This window comes from Haplochromis burtoni, unplaced genomic scaffold (assembly GCF_018398535.1).
Source record: "Haplochromis burtoni strain Fernald_Lab_line unplaced genomic scaffold, NCSU_Asbu1 Contig_1263, whole genome shotgun sequence".
Classification (NCBI taxonomy): Eukaryota; Metazoa; Chordata; class Actinopteri; order Cichliformes; family Cichlidae; genus Haplochromis; species Haplochromis burtoni.
In genome coordinates, this window is record NW_024583624.1 from 30,270 (window position 1) to 48,498 (window position 18,229).

Below are 18,229 nucleotides of genomic sequence, written 5' to 3' on the forward strand. Positions count from 1 at the left end.
GGGCGTGGAAGGAATACTTCGAGGACCTCCTTAATCAGACTGGCACGTCTTCTGAGCAGGAAGCAGAGTCTGGGGATGAAGGGGATGACCCGCCAATTTCCAGGGGTGAGATCACTGAGGCAGTTAAAGAACTCCTTGGTGGCAGAGCCCCTGGTGTGGATGAGGTCCGCCCAGAGTTCCTGAAGGCAAGTTATTGTAAATGACTGAAATGAATCTATACAGTCATATAAAGACAAATTGAAGTCAACATTTGTGTAAAAAGTTAAAACATGTTGTATCCATGAAAACCTTCTCTTACAGTGGCTGACAAAACAGTGTGAGCCAGGGGCGATTCTTTGGTCCAGCAACCGGGCGATAACAGCTCGGATGGCCAACTACTTCTCTAGTGGCGACGGTGAAGCTGGTCCGGTGGTCGACCGTGTAGCAAGCAGTCACAGCGCAGTGTCGGCAAGCCAAGGCTCACAGGCAGCCGGGTGCGCATGCAGCACGCGAGACCACGAGGCGCCACAGCCTCTGGTGGAGGTGAGGCTGGTCTGACCCGCAGGCCGACCTCGGGCTTACGTGCAGGCTCCCCTGGCATGGGAACCTCCATTCCTGAACCTCCGGCTCCTCCACTGCTCCTTGCTGGTGCAGGTCGCAGGCACGGTAGTTACTCCACGGTGCTGGGATGAGTGCAGGCACCTGCTGGCCACTAGCCTCTCCCACCCATGGAGTGGGGACATATATAGCTGCAGGCTGCATCTTGGCTGATCGCACACTGCGGACAGGCATGTGTGGCCCTCCACCGCCAGAACTGTTGGGGAACGCCGGTGGTAGTGGCGGCGGTGTCAGCTGGGAACCAACCCAAGCTGCCAGACTTGCCATAAACTGCAGGTGGCACTTGGATCAGTCCTGTGGCTCTTCCCCCCAGCAGCGATACACTGCCACCTGCTCCTTGTGTGTGGCCACCAATTCGGCCACCTTTTTTGCCAGCTGCTCCCTTTGCTGATCTGTCCTGGGTCTGCCGCGCCCCCCTCCTGGGTTTCGGCATCACTGTAATATATCCATGGCAGACCAAATCACATTTTACTGCTTTCCAGCATACTTTATGCACGGTTGCTGTTCAGAAACACACACACGGCTGCAGCATTTCAGCCGCCAGCTGACCAAATGTCAACAACAACAACATGATAGGACCCAGTATAGATTTTAAGTCCACGGATGCCGTGCAGGTGTGTTCGCCTTCCCTGTATGGCACTGCAGACCAGTCCCCGCCGAAAGGATACAAGCACATAAGAGAAGAAACATGCACAACATTGTTTTATTAACTAAACACAAAGAGGCAGTGCCGCAAATGATGCATGTTAAATGAAAAGACAGCAGAGGAAGCTGATTGGTTTCATTTGATTTGAATTCACTGGATTGGTTGATGATCCATGTCCTCTGTAACACATCAGACAATACAGACACTGGAAAATCACCTTTCCACTCCATACACAAAGCAAACTTGCCCAGTAAGAGAGCTGCTTTTATATGAAAGAGAATAGATTTGTAGTAGAAACCAGCCTATTCAAGCCATGCTTAGAGTAATATGTACCCTGTTAAATGCTACTATTCATATCATAAGCTACTGGAAACCACAAAAATCATCCATGAAGTGCATGGATGCAGGCTGGAGATCCATATTTAATAACAGTGTAAGAGACTACTTTATAATGTGAAATCACCATAAGGGAATGCAGGCAAACAGAAGCTACATTGGCTTTATTTTATTTTATTTTTTATTTTATTGATTGGATGGCCACTATATTTTTTTGCTCCCTCTCTCTCTCTCTCATGTATGTTTTAAAAGCATCAACATCAGCTCCTCTCTGACAGCATGTTGGGAGTTTCCATGACCAAGTTTCAATTATCCCATGCAAACGTACACCCATTTGGAACAACCCTGACATACTACAGAACAATAATGTGATTAACTTCCTATTTGGAGTTGTAAAGAAATAACATATTTGGAGCATATATTTGAAAGAACAGACTTTATTCAGTTTAACAAATTAGTTATACAATATGGGTTTAACAAGAATAGATTTTTAAAATATCAACAAATTAAATCCATAGTAACACCCAGAGCTGAGTCATTCGTGAATAAAAGCACACTGTCATATCCAACTTGTGCCAGCAGATCCTCTTACATTGGCTCTTACCTTGTCTTTCCTGCTTGGCTTCTTTTGTCTAGTCTCGTCTAACTTGAATCCTCAGAGAGTCTCTCAGTCTTGTTCTCTAAAACCTAAAGAATATTGATTTGATTAACTGGTCCCTCAACGCAATTGGCACCCCTTTCTCAACGAGAAGCCTGGGTTCAGGACAGCCCGATTCTTGATCATGAGACTGTGTTATGAATCTCTATGCCCATATCCTCCCAAGGTGACCTGCATTGGCTGCGGACTGTTGACTTTCACTTTACTGGTTGGAAGGTCACTCTGTCAAGCTGAACACAGGACACATACACACATGCATGCACGTACAGAGTTCGGGCGATCGTGGCTGTACAGGCGATCGTGGCTCAAGAGTTGGGAGTTCGCCTTGTAATCGGAAGGTTGCCGGTTTGAGCCCCGGCTCGGACAGTCTCGGTCGTTGTGTCCTTGGGCAAGACACTTCACCCGTTGCCTACTGGTGGTGGTCAGAGGGCCTGGTGGCGCCTCGCGTCTGTCAGTGCGCCCCAGGGTGGCTGTGGCTACAATGTAGCTTGCCATCACCAGTGTGTGAATGTGTGTGTGAATGGGTGGATGACTGGTTGTGTAAAGCGCTTTGGGGTCCTTAGGGACTAGTAAAGCGCTATACAAATACAGGCCATTTACCATTTACCAGAGTTACGCACTCACCCCCGTCCCCCATTCCAAAGGCCTCTGCTGCTTGCCCCCTACCCAATGTAGACGGCAGGTCGACTGGACCAGCGCAGTCATTCCGCATGACTGGATGCTCACACTGATCCCCTATCAGGAGTTCAGTCTGAATAGAGTTATCATTTTTCTCCTCGACTCCCCTATTCTGTTGTACATTTTAATGTTTTTCTTTAAAGCTGACCTGTCGACCCAATGTATGTATGGTTGGAAGGTCAACAGTGTGGAGTCGAGCGATGTGTCATTATAGTCCCCTGATATTATAAAAAGGGCTCTCAGAGATTGGGTTTGCAGTCTGCTGACCACAGAGAGTCACAGACTGCCTCCCCGCATGCTAACAGCTAACAGCTCAATGTATCTGTTGCAGAGCTATTCTTTCATAGCGATGTACCCATGGTTACACCATCTGGACAAAAGAGCCACATGCGGCTCCGGAGCCGCAGGTTGCCGACTCCTGACCTAGATCAAGGCACGGTTAGTTTTGATCATCACCATATTCCTTGCAACCAACTATGTTTCTTTTAGTTTTGTTTTCTATTATCATTTAAATATCAAACCAGTGATATGTTAAAATGAGATTAGTTACTTGGGATTCTTTAGGTTTTTGCCTTTTCTTTGAAACTTTAATGCATATCCACAAGTGGAAAATCAGTACAGTTAAAATAGTGCTAAAGTCAGTAACATATTTAACCCTAAGTTATGTTAATAATGGATAACTTCAAAGTTAAATTTCCATTGAGACTTTGTTTGCAGTTAATAATTTTTAATAACTAGTGAATAACAGTAAACCAGTGTTGTATTTATGAAAAATGTGTGGCATATCTACAATATTATTTGAACACTTGTTATAATGTTGAAACTAATGTTTATATCATTAGCAGTATGCGTAGACTGGCAGGGCAGATAGTGTGAATGACAAGAACAAACCAGTTATTTTGGTAAATTTTAATTTAAAATGTTCTGGTTGGATGATCAGCATTACCAACCAACATTATTATTAGTTAAATGAAACTAAATTAAAAAGTAAAACTAGATGTGAAAAGGCCTTTTACTAACCTAAATATAAAAATGCCGTCTACAATTTGAAAAAAAAAACTGAAAGAATTTTGTGAAGTTGGAAAAAATAAATAAAAAAAATAAAATAAAGAATGGTCTTAGTTTGAGTTCTGATTAATTTAGACTAATTAAATTTAAACACAAATGAACAAATCAACTCTGGAAATTAAATCAGACACTGAATTTAAATATATGTAAAATTAAAAACTACATTGACTCTGCACCTGTTTTTTCCATAATGTTTTCTGTATGTAAACATTTCTGGAAGTTGGAATAATGAGCAACACCATAAATCTAAGTTGAACTTTCACATATTTACTTTCTGCTCAAAAATGCCAGTCGTGATCTATAATACATAACATTTTTATCTTTGTTTTCCACTTTTCAGATGGACATTCTCAGCAGCCTGGTAAGCATCCAAGACCAATTTTACAAATTTGATAAGCTTCAACTTTATTCTTTTTTGTTTACTCCACTAAGCTATACTGTGCATAAAGACGATAAACAACACTGCCCTCATGTGTTTCAACAAGAAAAAAAAATCTCTTCAACACTTATGAAAGAATTGTGAAAACAAGCACATTTTAAATGGTGTGATATGTTAATTTTGAGAGGAAATGATACTGTTAATGAAAGAAAATCAGCAATATGTTGCAATACGTTCACAAAGAGTTCCATTGTGGTCAAAGCCATCACACATAGCCGATATGTTTGTCTGCAAATACCCTACTGCATGTATTACTAAGAGTTACTAAGAGAATACTAAGTATTACATGTGTTACTTCTACAGGTCTATATTATAGATGACCTTCATATTGACAAAATCATAAACAAAAAGGCAGTTTAATTAAAATATACTTAGTGAATTATTAGATTTCACCTCCTTTTGCCTTCAGAACGGCCCTAATTCTTAATCGCACAGATTCATCAAGGTGCAAGAAACATTCCTCAGAGAGTTTGGTCCATGTTGATGTACATCACACAGTTGCTGCAGCTTTATCAGCTGCACATGCTTGATGTGACTCTATGCTTCCACCACATGCCAAAGGTGTTCTGTTGGGTTGAGATTTGGTGACTGTGGAGGCCATTTGAGTGCAGTGAACTCACTGTCATGTTCGAGAAACCAGAAAACATCCCAAACACCATTGCATCACTAGCAGCCTGAACCAATGATGCAAGGCAGGACAGATCCATGCTTTCATGATGTTTATGTCCAGTTCTGACCCTACCATTGGAATATAAATATGGGAGGCACTTTGTTTAGGGTAAAATCATTTAAAATTGTATTCGTGGAGTAATTCAGCAAAATAGACCAATGCCTGTCGACTCCATGTCTCCATCGGCGTCTGATTAATACAAAGTCAGGGTTAAATACCAGAATAAGATAAGATAAGATAAGATAAGATAACCTTTATTAGTCCCACACGTGGGAAATTTGTTTTGTCACAGCAGGAAGTGGACAGTGCAAAAGTTATGACGCAAAAATTAGAATACAATAAGAATAAATACAGTACACAGCTGTACAGAATAGAATAAAATAATATACTATATACAGTAGAATAAAACAGAATAAAAATATACAATAAGATAAAAATAGAATACGAATGCTATATACAACTGAGTATAATACAACGATGCCAGAAAAGATTATTGCACTTAGTGTTATTGCACATGTGTGGATGTGTGTGTTTGTTCAGTTAAAGTCTTTGTTGTGGAGTCTGACAGCAGTGGGGAGGAAAGACCTGCGAAATCTCTCCGTCCCACACCGTGGGTGCCGCAGTCTCCCACTGAAGGAGCTGCTCAGTGCTGTCACAGTCTGCTGCATGGGGTGGGAGACGTTGTCCAACAGGGATGACAGCTTAGCCGCCATTCTCCTGTCACTCACCACCTCCACTGGGTCCAGAGGGCATCCAAGAACAGAGCTGGCCCTTCGGATCACCCTGTTCAGTCTCTTCCTGTCCCCAGCAGAGATGCTGCCGCCCCAGCAGACCACACCATAAAAGATAGCAGAAGCCACCACAGAGTCATAGAAGGTCTTCAGGAGTGGGCCCTCCACCCCAAACGACCTGAGTCTCCGCAGCAGGTACAGCCTGCTCTGCCCTTTCCTGTAGAGGGCGTCTGAGTTATGAGTCCAGTCCAGTCTGTTGTTCAGATGAACACCAAGGTACCTGTAGCTGTCCACAGCCTCAATGTCCATACCTTGGATGTTCAGTGGTTGCAGTGGAGAATGCTTGTGCCTGCGGAAGTCTACCACCAGCTCCTTGGTTTTACTGGCGTTGATCTGGAGGTAGTTCAGCTGGCACCAGTCCACAAAGTCTTGGGTCAGACCTCTGTACTCCTTGTCGTCCCCATCAGTGATGAGGCCGACTATTGCAGAGTCATCAGAGAACTTCTGCAGGAAGCACTGGGTGGAATTGTGGGAGAAGTCTGCAGTGTAGATGGTGAAGAGGAACGGAGCCAGAACCGTTCCCTGTGGGGCCCCCGTACTGCAGACGACCCTGTCCGACACACAGCCCTGAGTCCTCACATACTGTGGTCGGTCGGTGAGGTAGTCCAGGATCCAGGTAATGAGGTGAGGGTCCACTCCAGAGTTCACCAGCTTGTCCTTCAGAACCGAGGGAAGAATAGTGTTGAAGGCACTGGAGAAATCAAAGAACATGATTCTCACAGTGCTTGGACACACTCCCACACAAGCGCAAAGCAGGAGAGGAAGCATCGCCAAATATGTTTCCAAATCAACTTCCTTCAAAGCCAAAGACTAGAAAATATGGTGAAGCATATCTTCCCTTTGGCTTCACCTGCCCAAGTACCAAGGTAGGTCTTCCCTGCAGACTTGGTTTTCCGGGAGCACCCGCTGGGCTCTACACATCACAGACAAACAATATCCCACATTCTTGATTTTTAGTTCACAAACACTTCTTATAATGACTAACTACTCCTGAAATTTTGGAGTAGTTAGTTCTTTCTAGTGGGATATTATTTATATCCCACATTCTAGTGGGATACAAATAATATCAGGCTGATCCTGCTTAATTTGAGCTCCTGGTCCAAATCACGGACAAACAGTATCCCACAGCTGTTTATGTTTTTGAACCCATTTTGCACAGAGAGGCATTTTTTGAAAAATGTATTGATAGCAATGTTGAATATTATTACACAGGACGAAAAAAACACAACTAGACATAAAACAATTACAGCATGATGCCTCTGCCTTTTTAAATGGAGTGACAGTAACTGCGTGTTTATATGTAAGTGTGTAAAAACTGCAAATAGTAAGATTAACAGTAACAGTATTTTGTCTCTATCTGCCACTGTAGAAATTCATCGCATGTAAACAATAATGTGGCGCACAGCGTGACGAGGCACATATCTTTGACGTTGCATGACGAACTCTGTATTCCTCGTCCACATGTAAACGTAAAAGAGGAGCCAATCCTAATGCAGGGCGGTACCTCTGAGTGCTTTTAATGTCGTGGCTGATCGGTGTACTCAGTGTTTAACTCTTTTCTTTTCTTTTTCTGTCAGAGTGCGGCAGGGCTGTGAAAAACAGCAGAATTGTGGGAGGTGAAAATGCATCCCCAGGAAGTTGGCCATGGCAGGCAACTTTATTCATTGATGAAAGTTTGTGTGGAGGATCCCTGATCACTGACTAGTGGGTACTGACAGCTGCTCACTGCATTACACCGTGAGTTAACATTCAAAGTTTACATTTTGATATTAATGATGCTACTGAGATCCATTTCACAGTTGGTAGTAACATATATCTGCATAATGTAAACATGAATGTGTTCTGATCGTAATGTTGTGATCTATTTGTGACTACACTGAATAGCAGCCAGAGTCAGATGAGAAACACATGAAATGTCTTTCCATCAAATGTGAAGTGACAGGCAGTGGACCATTAGCTTAGCTCATGTTAAAGACTTTAAATAGGGATTCTGCTAAACCCGGCTTTACCCAAATATAGTAAAAAAAAACAAACCCTAATAGATCTGTAAGAATAATAATTTACACACAAACCAAAGAAGAAAGCCTTTAAATGGATAAATAGGAAACGCTCACTCATGAAATTCTTTTTGGTCGACTACAATAGACATACAGATTTTTAATAAAAATATTCAGTGACACTGTGATCATCATCTCTTACTGGTCTGATTTGTGGTAACAAAGATAATAATCAACATAAAAATGCCTTAAACATAACTTATTTTCCCAAGTTCTGATTGCAACAGCACAATCGTGTATCTAGGTCGCAACTATCTTTCCGGTCCAGACCCGAATCAAGTGGATCGGACGTTGAAAGATATCATCTGCCATCCTCAGTATAACGCCTCGACAAAAGACAATGACATTTGTCTCGTAAAGCTATCTACTCCTGTGGAATTCACAGACTACATTCAGCCGATCTGCCTAGCATCTGAAAACAGCACTTTCTACAATGGGACCAGCAGCTGGGTCCCTGGCTTTGGAGATAAAACTGGTAAGTTAAAAGAAAGAAAATAAACAGTGTTAGTGAAAAAGTGAAAAAGGCTTAATTTTCAAATTTCTGAATTAGGTGACGGTTCCTTCCCAGAGACTCTGCAGGAGGTGAATGTCCCTATAGTGGGAAACTACGAGTGCAAACGCTTTGCTGAGATTACAGAGAACATGATCTGTGCTGGGCTGAAAGGGGGAGGGAAGGATTCATGTCAGGTGACCACCAACTTTTTGTTTTTTTGTAATGTAAGGGCCTATTGACAACCATGAAGATTTTATATTGTTGTTAGCAAAACTTTGGATTATGGTTTCTCTGTTGTTGTATCCGTATTTACTGATATTTTAAATCAAGATCTGTCTTGATTTCTTCAATCTCATTTATTATTAATCTGTTTCATTTTCAAAAAAAAAAATTCTGTCAATGCTATGTTATGTTGATATCATGTTACTAAAAGGATTTAGCTCGTTGGCCTGCACCAATGAGCTAAATCTAAACTGGCTTCAAAATAAATTATAATTAGCAGTGTTACTGTAGCTAATCAGTAAGTTCATAATTAATGCAATTTTTCTGCCAGTCATATGTCACTTTCAATCCAATGTTTTGTCTTCATAGAACACTTTAGATTTTTTTCTATCACATTTAAAATTGGAAGATATTATGAATTATGAATCATTATGTTACAGACCTGGTTTACAAAACCACATGTGTCTGATTAACTTATGATGAAAACAACTCAGGCTTCATTTTATGCATTTAAGATCCAAAAGATGTTTATCCCAACAGAGGACCAAATTTTATTAATACCTATCCGTCTTAAAAACCTTTTACAAAATTTTCACAAGGAGACTCGGGAGGACCACCTGTGACGAAGAAAGACTTAGTCTGGGTTCAGAGTGGAGTTGTGAGTTTTGGTTATGGCTGCGCTGAACCTATGAAGCCTGGAGTCTACGCTCATGTGTCCCAGTACCAGAAGTGGATCAACAACACCGTCAGTGGGACACCACCAGGCTTTGTAACCTACACCTCTCTGGGCCCTGACAGTGATTTAGACTTCATCTGCCCAACATCAGCTATTCCTACAACTTTCCCCACAGATGACACTCCTTTCACTTTTCCTCCCTCTACCACCTTATGTGATGATTTGTTTTGCAGTGGTAAAAACTTGATCCACTTCACTCACTTCACTTCATTCTGTGTTCTTGTTGTGTTGCTCTATGTGCTTGTTTGAAGTGGAGGAATTTAACTCCAAATTTTAACTAGAAATTTAACTTAGAGGAGCTTAGAGCTTGAGTTTGTAGTTACTTTACAAATTAAGAGTTTTCACTAATATATATCATGATATAAAGATCTAAAGAAATGAGATGAAATGTTAACACGTCATTCCAATGAAACACTGGATCTTGTCAAATTGAAATGGGTATCTTTTTTGTTATTCTAAAATGTATTTTTTGTTAAATGCTGAGTATACTAAGCCATATAAATAATAAACATTTATTACAATGTATATGCCATACATTATTCATTATACACATAATTTTACATCAAGAATCCAAAAATTTGAAAAGCTGCTTGGGAGCCAATAAAGCTCTTTTTCGTGAGTCAAGCCATAAGAACTGACTTTCTTAAAAGAGCCTGAATTCCCATCAGGCTAGTTAAGCTCCTGGACTCTCCTGTTATGAAGCCATGCTGTTCAGATGCAGTATGTGATTTAGCGTCAACATCTATCAATATCAATATCATCTGGATGATATCACATCACATGTGTTGCCTTTCGGAACCTTTTGGCACTCATATTGCCTTTACAAAAGTGACAACTGCCAGTTTCACACATCCTAACACTTAGGATTAGTTAGAGAGAAGCCACTGGAAAAAAAATCTGAGAAAAAAGAATTCTGACTTTAACCTCAGAATTCGGGGAAAAAAAAGAGGTGCCCACTTTTTCCAGTGGCCCTAATCCTCTTCCGTACCACGCTGCATAGGTTCTTTTGAATTAAATGTGGAATTTAGGTGCAACATACTGCAACTTCTAGCCTCATCTTGGAGATGTTTTAAAGTTGCTTGTACCGGGAACTAATTGCGTTTTTCTTTTACCCTTTGATATCTTTTAACCCTTAGAAAAACTTGTTCCAAGTTTGTACATGTATTTTATCACGTGAACACTTTATTAATTTTGATTCAACTTCTATTCAATTTTGACTGAGAGAACTTCAACTACTCACCGCTCACATTTAATTTGTTATATGCAAAATTTTGCAGATTTCGTTGATAGAAAACAGGCTCTGGTTACCTTTATTTTGAAGGCCTTCTGCGAGCGTGAATGGAATCTAGTGATGGTAAATTTGATTATTTTTACTGAATCAAGTTTTAATGAGTCACTCACAAAGTGAATCGGGTTTTTTGAGTCATTTGATTCACTGAGTCAGTTGACCAGAGAATGCAAAAAATGTACATTTTCACTCAAACTTAGCCCTTTAGAGCCGGTCAGAGCGGGCACGCTCTGTTTTGCGTAACTATTTTTAAATCCCGGTAGCTCTGCAACCACGTAAGCTAGCGCAATAATTTGTTTTGCATATGAAACTGGAGGAGTTGTACTTACATCTTATGCCATCAGCTTGTCCTAGGTCACGGTTTCCTTCCACATATAGCTTTGCAAAAACTGCATAAAAAGCACTTGCAGCAACAAAAACATAATATTCCAGAAACACGCTTTGCCGATCCGATCAGCTGTTCATAACACTTCCTACGTTGGAATAGACGTCAGCGCGAACTTTTGCATGTCCGCCATTACCTGCCCGAAACCGGAAGTGACGTCATTTTCGCGGAAATGTAGTTTTTTTTACCATCAGGGCCTCAGGGCCTATACTGGTGTTTTTAAAAGTTATCTTTGACTTTATGACTTTCTGTGTCTTTTCTGGGATGCTTAGGACTCATATTGCACTGCTGGAAATAGTTTATTTTGATGCATATGCTGCTTTTTTGCAAATTTGCAGTATAATATTTATTTTCGTTTTTCCTGCAGTATATAAAAATTGGTGTATTTCAAAAATAAAACTATGAAGACACTCAAAATAAATTTCCTGTGGTGGGAAACTATTTTGTGCAACTTTTTTGTATTTACAGTTTTGAGGGATAAGCCTCTTAAATTTCTCTAACTAGAAATATATGTTAAAAAAGCAAAAACGATTTTCAATTTTTTTGTAGTTTATTGCACTTTTTTGCAATTTATGTAATTACTATGCACTTAATGAATACATATTATTAAAATCTGGGCTATAATGGTTGTATTGATGTATAGCAACTTGAAATGCTCCCAAAAATGGCTCCACAGCATGTAAAAATATAATATAAGCTCTGGCGGACTTGGTTCTATGGTAGGTCTTAAAGGGTTAATGGTTTCTGTATTTAAATCCTACTGCTAAGATGAATGATTCTAAAAGAAAACAACTATTTTATAGAGCAAAAAAGAGCAAAAACATTTCTAAAATTAAGCAGTTTCCTATCAAAATTGCTTAACCCTTGTTACGATCCAATGTTATCAGTGTTTTGTGTTAGGTGTGACTGTTATGTGTTTCCTGTTTTACTTTGAAGGTCTGTCTTATCTCAGTGTGTTCAGTTGTGTAAACAACTGTTTACAACTTGCATAGTTCCCATTTCTGTATAGCTGTATATCTCAGATTTCTGTAAAGTTATTTATTTCATATTCTGTATAGTTTTTCATATTTATATCCTGTTCATATCCTGTACATAGCTTGTACTCACTACAGCCTGTACATACTTATAGTTATAGAATATTCACAACATACTTCATACCGTGTACATTATAACATACCATAATAGACCCATTTCTGTAATATACTCACATATCTATATTATTGCTAATATATATTGTAATATATCTATATCACTAAAGCACTTCTGGATGGATGCAAACTGCATTTCGTTGCCCTGTACCTGTGCATGTGCAATGACAATAAAGTTGAATTCTATTCTATTCTATTCTATTCTATTCTATTCTATTCTATTATTCTTCTAGTGATCCAAAGCTGGTTTAGAATATCATGTTTGGATCTCTCTGACTTATTATAATCATAATCTATGTGTGTAAGCATGTTTGCAATTACCCTTCTGCACTCTAAGTTATTTACTACAATATATCAGTCTGGACAATCACGCGGAACGAAGCTTCTCACCTTTAAAGACTGACTGCCAACTCGAATGAGGACATTTGCAGTAAATGTGTGAAAATGATTTTATCCCCTTATTTTAGTAAGAGAAATTAAACATTTTCAATCCTAACAGGCTCCAGCAAACACCAGCTGATACTAGAAATTAATATTAAATAAATTCTAACAACAGCTATCAAGCTTAAACATGCTGCTGTTGTTTAGCGCGACATCCGCTGGTTTCCTCTTTCTGGCGCAAAGTGGGCGATAAACAAAAAGAGAAAGCCATAGTCTGTCTTGATAAGATTGCTTTCAGAGCCGTTACCTAAGCAAGGGGGAGGGTGCATTCGATCTCCTCAGCTGTAATTGGTCCAGCGCAGAGTCAATCATGACCAATTGGCTCATCCACCACCTTTCATTGTTATACTGTTATAAAAAGAACAAAAAACATCGGCCCATGAAAAAGAAAAATCACAATTGGCCCACCTGGCAAATGCCCTGTATATCCGATGGCCAGTCCAGCTGTGATCCAAGGCCCGCTGTTAGAGCCAAAAGTAAAAACGTGTATATGGTGGATTTTTCACCATAATTTGGTCTTTCATCAATACAGGTTTTGAAAGCAGTTTACAACAAATGTTGTACAGTCCCGATCAAAAGTTTAAGACCACTTAAAAAATAGCTAAAAAATCATATTTTGCATTTGGATCTTAATAAGGTTCCAAGTAGAGCTTCAACATGCAACAAGAAGAAATGGGAATGACGACAAAATATTTTTTTGAGCATGCAATTATTGAAAAGAATGCTTGAACTGAAACAGGCTGTTTTACAGCTGATCAAAAGTTTAAGATCACATGCCTTTAACACGCCAAATCTGTGCAGAAATGTGGATTCATAGCCTGTTTCTGTTTAAGGGTTGTTTTCAAGAAATTGCATGCTTACATTTTTTTTTGTCTCACTCTCATTTCTTGTTGTTGCATTTTGAAGCTCTGCTTGGAATCTTATTTAGATACAATCATGCAAATATGATTTTTTTTTGCCATTTTTCATGCGATCTTAAACGTTTTAACGGGACTGTATGTATGTGCAGTATGCTGTTTTCACTTGTGGCACCAATTGAGTTTGTCAGTATTACAAGCATGCCAAGCCTTAATGAAATTATTTTGCCTTAATCTAAAAAAAAACAAAAACAAATGAAAATATCAAAACGTACTTGCTTACTTATTTTGCATACTAGTTAATGTTTTAAAGCCATAAATTATGCATGTTAAGTTGATAGATTTTATAGTAACACCAACATCCACCTCCAGGCTGGAGAAAACAACCTCCAACCACAGCCTTTAGAATAGTTTCTTCTCTTACATAAAATTTCTATGAATCCCAGTGTGTATTTCCAAGAATGTGTGAATCATTTGAGCTTTCATCAAACATCTGTGATGATCAATCTTTTTGGCAAAGGTGAGAGAAAAGTTTGAGTTGTATTTGCATTGTTAAACATTTTTCTTATGACATAGTTCACATGAAGTGTGGAAAGTTTAATTACAGATATCAAAGAGTTTTATACTCTAAAAAATATAAATATATTTCTGGATACTATGAAATGTATCCTGCCTGTACATTTCTGTAAGATAGGAAAGATAATTTTTTGACATTTTTAAGTTCTGCTCTTGTCACCTCTATTTCATTATCTAATTTCTCTTTTAAATTTGTAAGTAATAGTAGTTAATGATACTAATTAAATAAGTACTAATTACTTACATAATTTCTTTAAAAAGTGAGGTAATTTCACATTAGTTGGGTTTAAATAGAATTTCAGTAGTAATGACGTGCAATACCACTGGTTTGATATATCGGTCTTTGTGTTCCAATTTTCAGATGTTCATTCACAGCATCCTGGTAAGCATCCAAGAACAATTTTGCACGATTCCCCATTTCAGATGTGCTGTAAATACAGTTAACAAACATTACTGTAACTCATTTGTTTCAGCAAGAAAACAATTTTGGCTGGGTCTTTTATTTTATTTTTATTTAAACCCACACCTGTTGTTGTCTGAGCTACATATGTGCCAAGATGGCAACGAAAACAATGAAAAGCTTTTTTTGAGTAGTTGCGGCTTCCCTTCATAATCTTTTGAAATTTACAGTGTAAATGGTATTAGTAATTTACAGTTCCAGGCTGATCATCGTATTCACTATTGAACTTTTGTGTCTTCTTCTGTCAGCATGTGGCAGGGCTAATAAAAATGGCAGAATCGTAGGAGGTGAAGATGAAGCCCCTGGAAGGCATCTTTAGCCAATGCTGGCTTTTTTTTCCTGTGGAGGGTCCCTAATCACCGACCAGTGGGTGCTGACAGCTGCTCACTTCATTACTCCAAATGCAGTTACTGTGACACTTGAAAACATCATCTTCCATCCCGACTACAATGCTTTAACATATGAGAATGACATGTGCCTCCTGCAGGTGTCGACTCCTGTGAATTTCACAGACTACATTCAGCCAGTCTGCTTAGCCTCAGCAGGCAGCACTTTCTACAATGGCACCAGCAGCTGGGTCACTGGCTTTGGTGACCTATCAAGTAATTTATAAAATATATATTTTTCTTTTATATTAGTGATACATGTAAAAATGCTCTTTTTTTAAAAATTTCTCAATTAGGTGGTGGTTCCACCCCAGAGACTCTGCAGGAGGTGAATGTACCAATAGTGGGAAACAATGAGTGCAATTGTGACTTACAAAACTTGGTTGCAATAACAGATAACCTGATCTGTGCTGGATTGAAAAAAGATTCATGTCAGGTGACTACCACTTTGTGCTTATTTGTAATGTAAAGCCTAATTGACTGCATTGAGTATCAGCTTTCAACCACTCACTGTTTTTCTGTAGTGTTTATGATTATTAACATTATAGCCCTTTTCCATTAGCAGTTACTTGACTCAGCTCAGTTTTCACGCAATAGGTGAAGTCTCTTGCCCAAGGGCACAATGACCGAGACAAACAGAGCAGGGGATCAAACTGCCAACCTTCCAGTTGCAAGATGAGCTTCCCATACTCCATTGTTGTGTTTTGGTTGTTTTTTTGGCCGTGATGTATACAAATGATGTCACTGGACTTTTGGCCCCATTGCTATAATGACCCAATGCACAATCAACTGTACGACAAAATGACCAAAACTGAGTAGAGTCGAGTCCACACTGAGCACGAGTGAAAAAGAGGCCTTTATTTGTTCAAGTTCATTTATTCATACATCATTTCACTTAGATTTATTTCATTTCTTTTATAAACCAAATACCTTGAAAAAGTTTTGTGATACTCTCTGTTAGTGACTAAAAACGATTTAATCATGTGAAGGTGAGAGTGTTGGATGATACTATAACTAATCAGTACAAGTTATGTGTGTCTGATTGACGGTTAACACGAACAGCTCCAGAACCATTTTATGCATTTAGTAGAAATTAAGTTCCATGAGATGTTCAACTGATCTAAGTCTGTTTTAAGAACTTACACATTTTTTACAGGAATACTCAGGGGGTACCACTTGTGACAAAAAATAATATAGGTATCTAGATCCAGAGTGGAGTTCTGAGTTTTGGTGATGGCTGCACCCTACCTAGTAGAACAGGAGTCTACGCTCGTGTGTCCCAGTACCAAAACTGGATCAGTGCCACCGTGACCGGAACACCACCAGGCTTTGTTACCTACACCTCCCCGGGCTTTGACTATGACTTATTCTTCACCTGCCCCACATCAATCTCAACCACTGCTCCTACCTTGCAAAGAAAAGCGTCTGGACTTCTTTAAGTTGCTTGAAGACGTTTCACCTCTCATCCGAGAAGCTTCTTCAGTTCTAAGGTCAAATGGTGGAGAGTCCCAGATTAAACCTAGTGGGAGTATCCCCCCACAGAGGGACAAAAGGACCCCCTGATGATCCTCTAATCGCCTGAGCCAAGGTGTGAAACTGGGTGTGGGTCCCAATCAGCCAGGGTTTCGGGTGGTTCATTGTGAAACCTGGCCCCACCTTATCATGCGAATTCCTGAGGTCAGATGGCCCAGGATGTGAGTGGGATACTCCCACTAGGTTTATATCTGGGACTCTCCACCATTTGACCTTAGAACTGAAGAAGCTTCTCGGATGAGAGGTGAAACGTCTTCAAGCAACTTAAAGAAGTCCAGACGCTTTTCTTTGCAAGCTCCTTTGACTACGATAACCTGGATGACTGAGAACCTTCACAGACATTACATTCTGTTCAGGGCCAGCTGTGGACGAATGAAGCCTCAATACATCTACACTTTAAATGGGTGTAACATTTCAAACATACATCATATTATTTGTTTTTCCTTTTGCAGAATGGCAATGCATTCGAGATTATTTTTCTCAGAAATTCTATTCATGACATCACACAAGAATAGACAAATTAGTTTGCATCAAAGTGGTTATATAATGTAACATCAAATATTTAGACTAAATCCAAGCCCATTTCTTAAGTCCTGAAAAAACACGTCATAACAACAGTCGTATGTTACAGTAAGTCCTTCCTTTTGACAGAAGAAATAGTTCACCTTATTGAGCATGTATCTACAATATGCAGCTTTTCAAATGAGAAAATGAAAATGAAATAATCATACCTAAAAATAATCAAAGTATTGAATGATGTCATAATTAAAACATTACCTTGGTTTTATAGTTTAGTTAATGTTTTATCTCCATAGATTTTCCATGTCATGACATAGATACGGTCTCATATTCACACCTGCTGGTTGAAGGAAGTGTTTCTCAGGAAAATAATCTGGGTAATTATTTCATTCATGTTCACTTATCCATTCATCTTTTGAATATGAACTTTGTTCTCATGTAAACGCATTGTTATTTATTGTATAATGCTTTGGTGCCACTGGGTTTTAGCATGTCTCAATGTCTCACACCTTATTCATGCCTTTAAACAGCTGGGTGATTTTATCTGATCTCCCACAGGAAGAGTCTTTTGTCTCTTCAACACTGTGAGAGGTAACAAGAGTGTGTGAACTTTTCTTTGGGGGAAGACTAAATGTGTGAAAACAGCATTGTACTGCTTTTTGTTTCTGTAGAAGGCATTTAAACTCAGGACTTTGCTGGGTTCAGGAGAGACTCTGCTTGTCATTCTTCCCGTAATGGCTCCTCTCACCAAGCTTGGATTTTTGTTCTTTTTTGATTAAAGGAGGTTAGCTTCCACTCACCGTTTGTCTGCAGGCTTTATTAAATGGAAACTTCCACAACAGCATCAAGCCCAACTTTTTTGACCTGGTTCCTTGTCTTTTGTTGCTTATGTAGGTCCAGTGGTCAGTGAGGGCAAGGACAAGTGTGGAGGCATGAGCTCGTGGGTGGAGTTCACCAGGATTTCCATATTTAATACTTGAAGTCAAATTAAAACTGGTGTACTTAACAATGTCTCTCCAACAGTTTGTGTGCTGTTTTTCTGTGATCGTCGTTCTCTTGTGCAAAGGTGAGAAATTGATTTTATTTGCAGTACTACACTATTTTCTTATGGGCTATAGAAGAGCAGAAAGATTAATACAGAGATACAAAACATTAAACATTAGTCACATTTTCTTCTGCCAGGTTACTATTAAAGGGCTCACTTGGCATGTTCCCTGTAAATTGCTGTAGGACAGGAACATTGGG

At 39.4% G+C, this 18,229-nt stretch overlaps 1 protein-coding gene across 1 annotated transcript; it reads left to right on the forward strand.

Moving 5' to 3' along the window:
- The first annotated feature begins 3,272 nt into the window (after positions 1 to 3,272).
- LOC102299588 (serine protease 53) lies at positions 3,273 to 17,964 on the forward strand. Its single transcript, XM_042216782.1, is given in 11 exon segments — positions 3,273 to 3,353; positions 4,324 to 4,344; positions 8,301 to 8,415; positions 8,491 to 8,622; positions 9,258 to 9,452; positions 14,462 to 14,468; positions 14,846 to 14,885; positions 14,887 to 15,148; positions 15,229 to 15,368; positions 16,099 to 16,309; positions 17,879 to 17,964. Coding segments are annotated over 11 exon segments (1,290 nt in total).
- Positions 17,965 to 18,229: the final 265 nt, after the last annotated feature.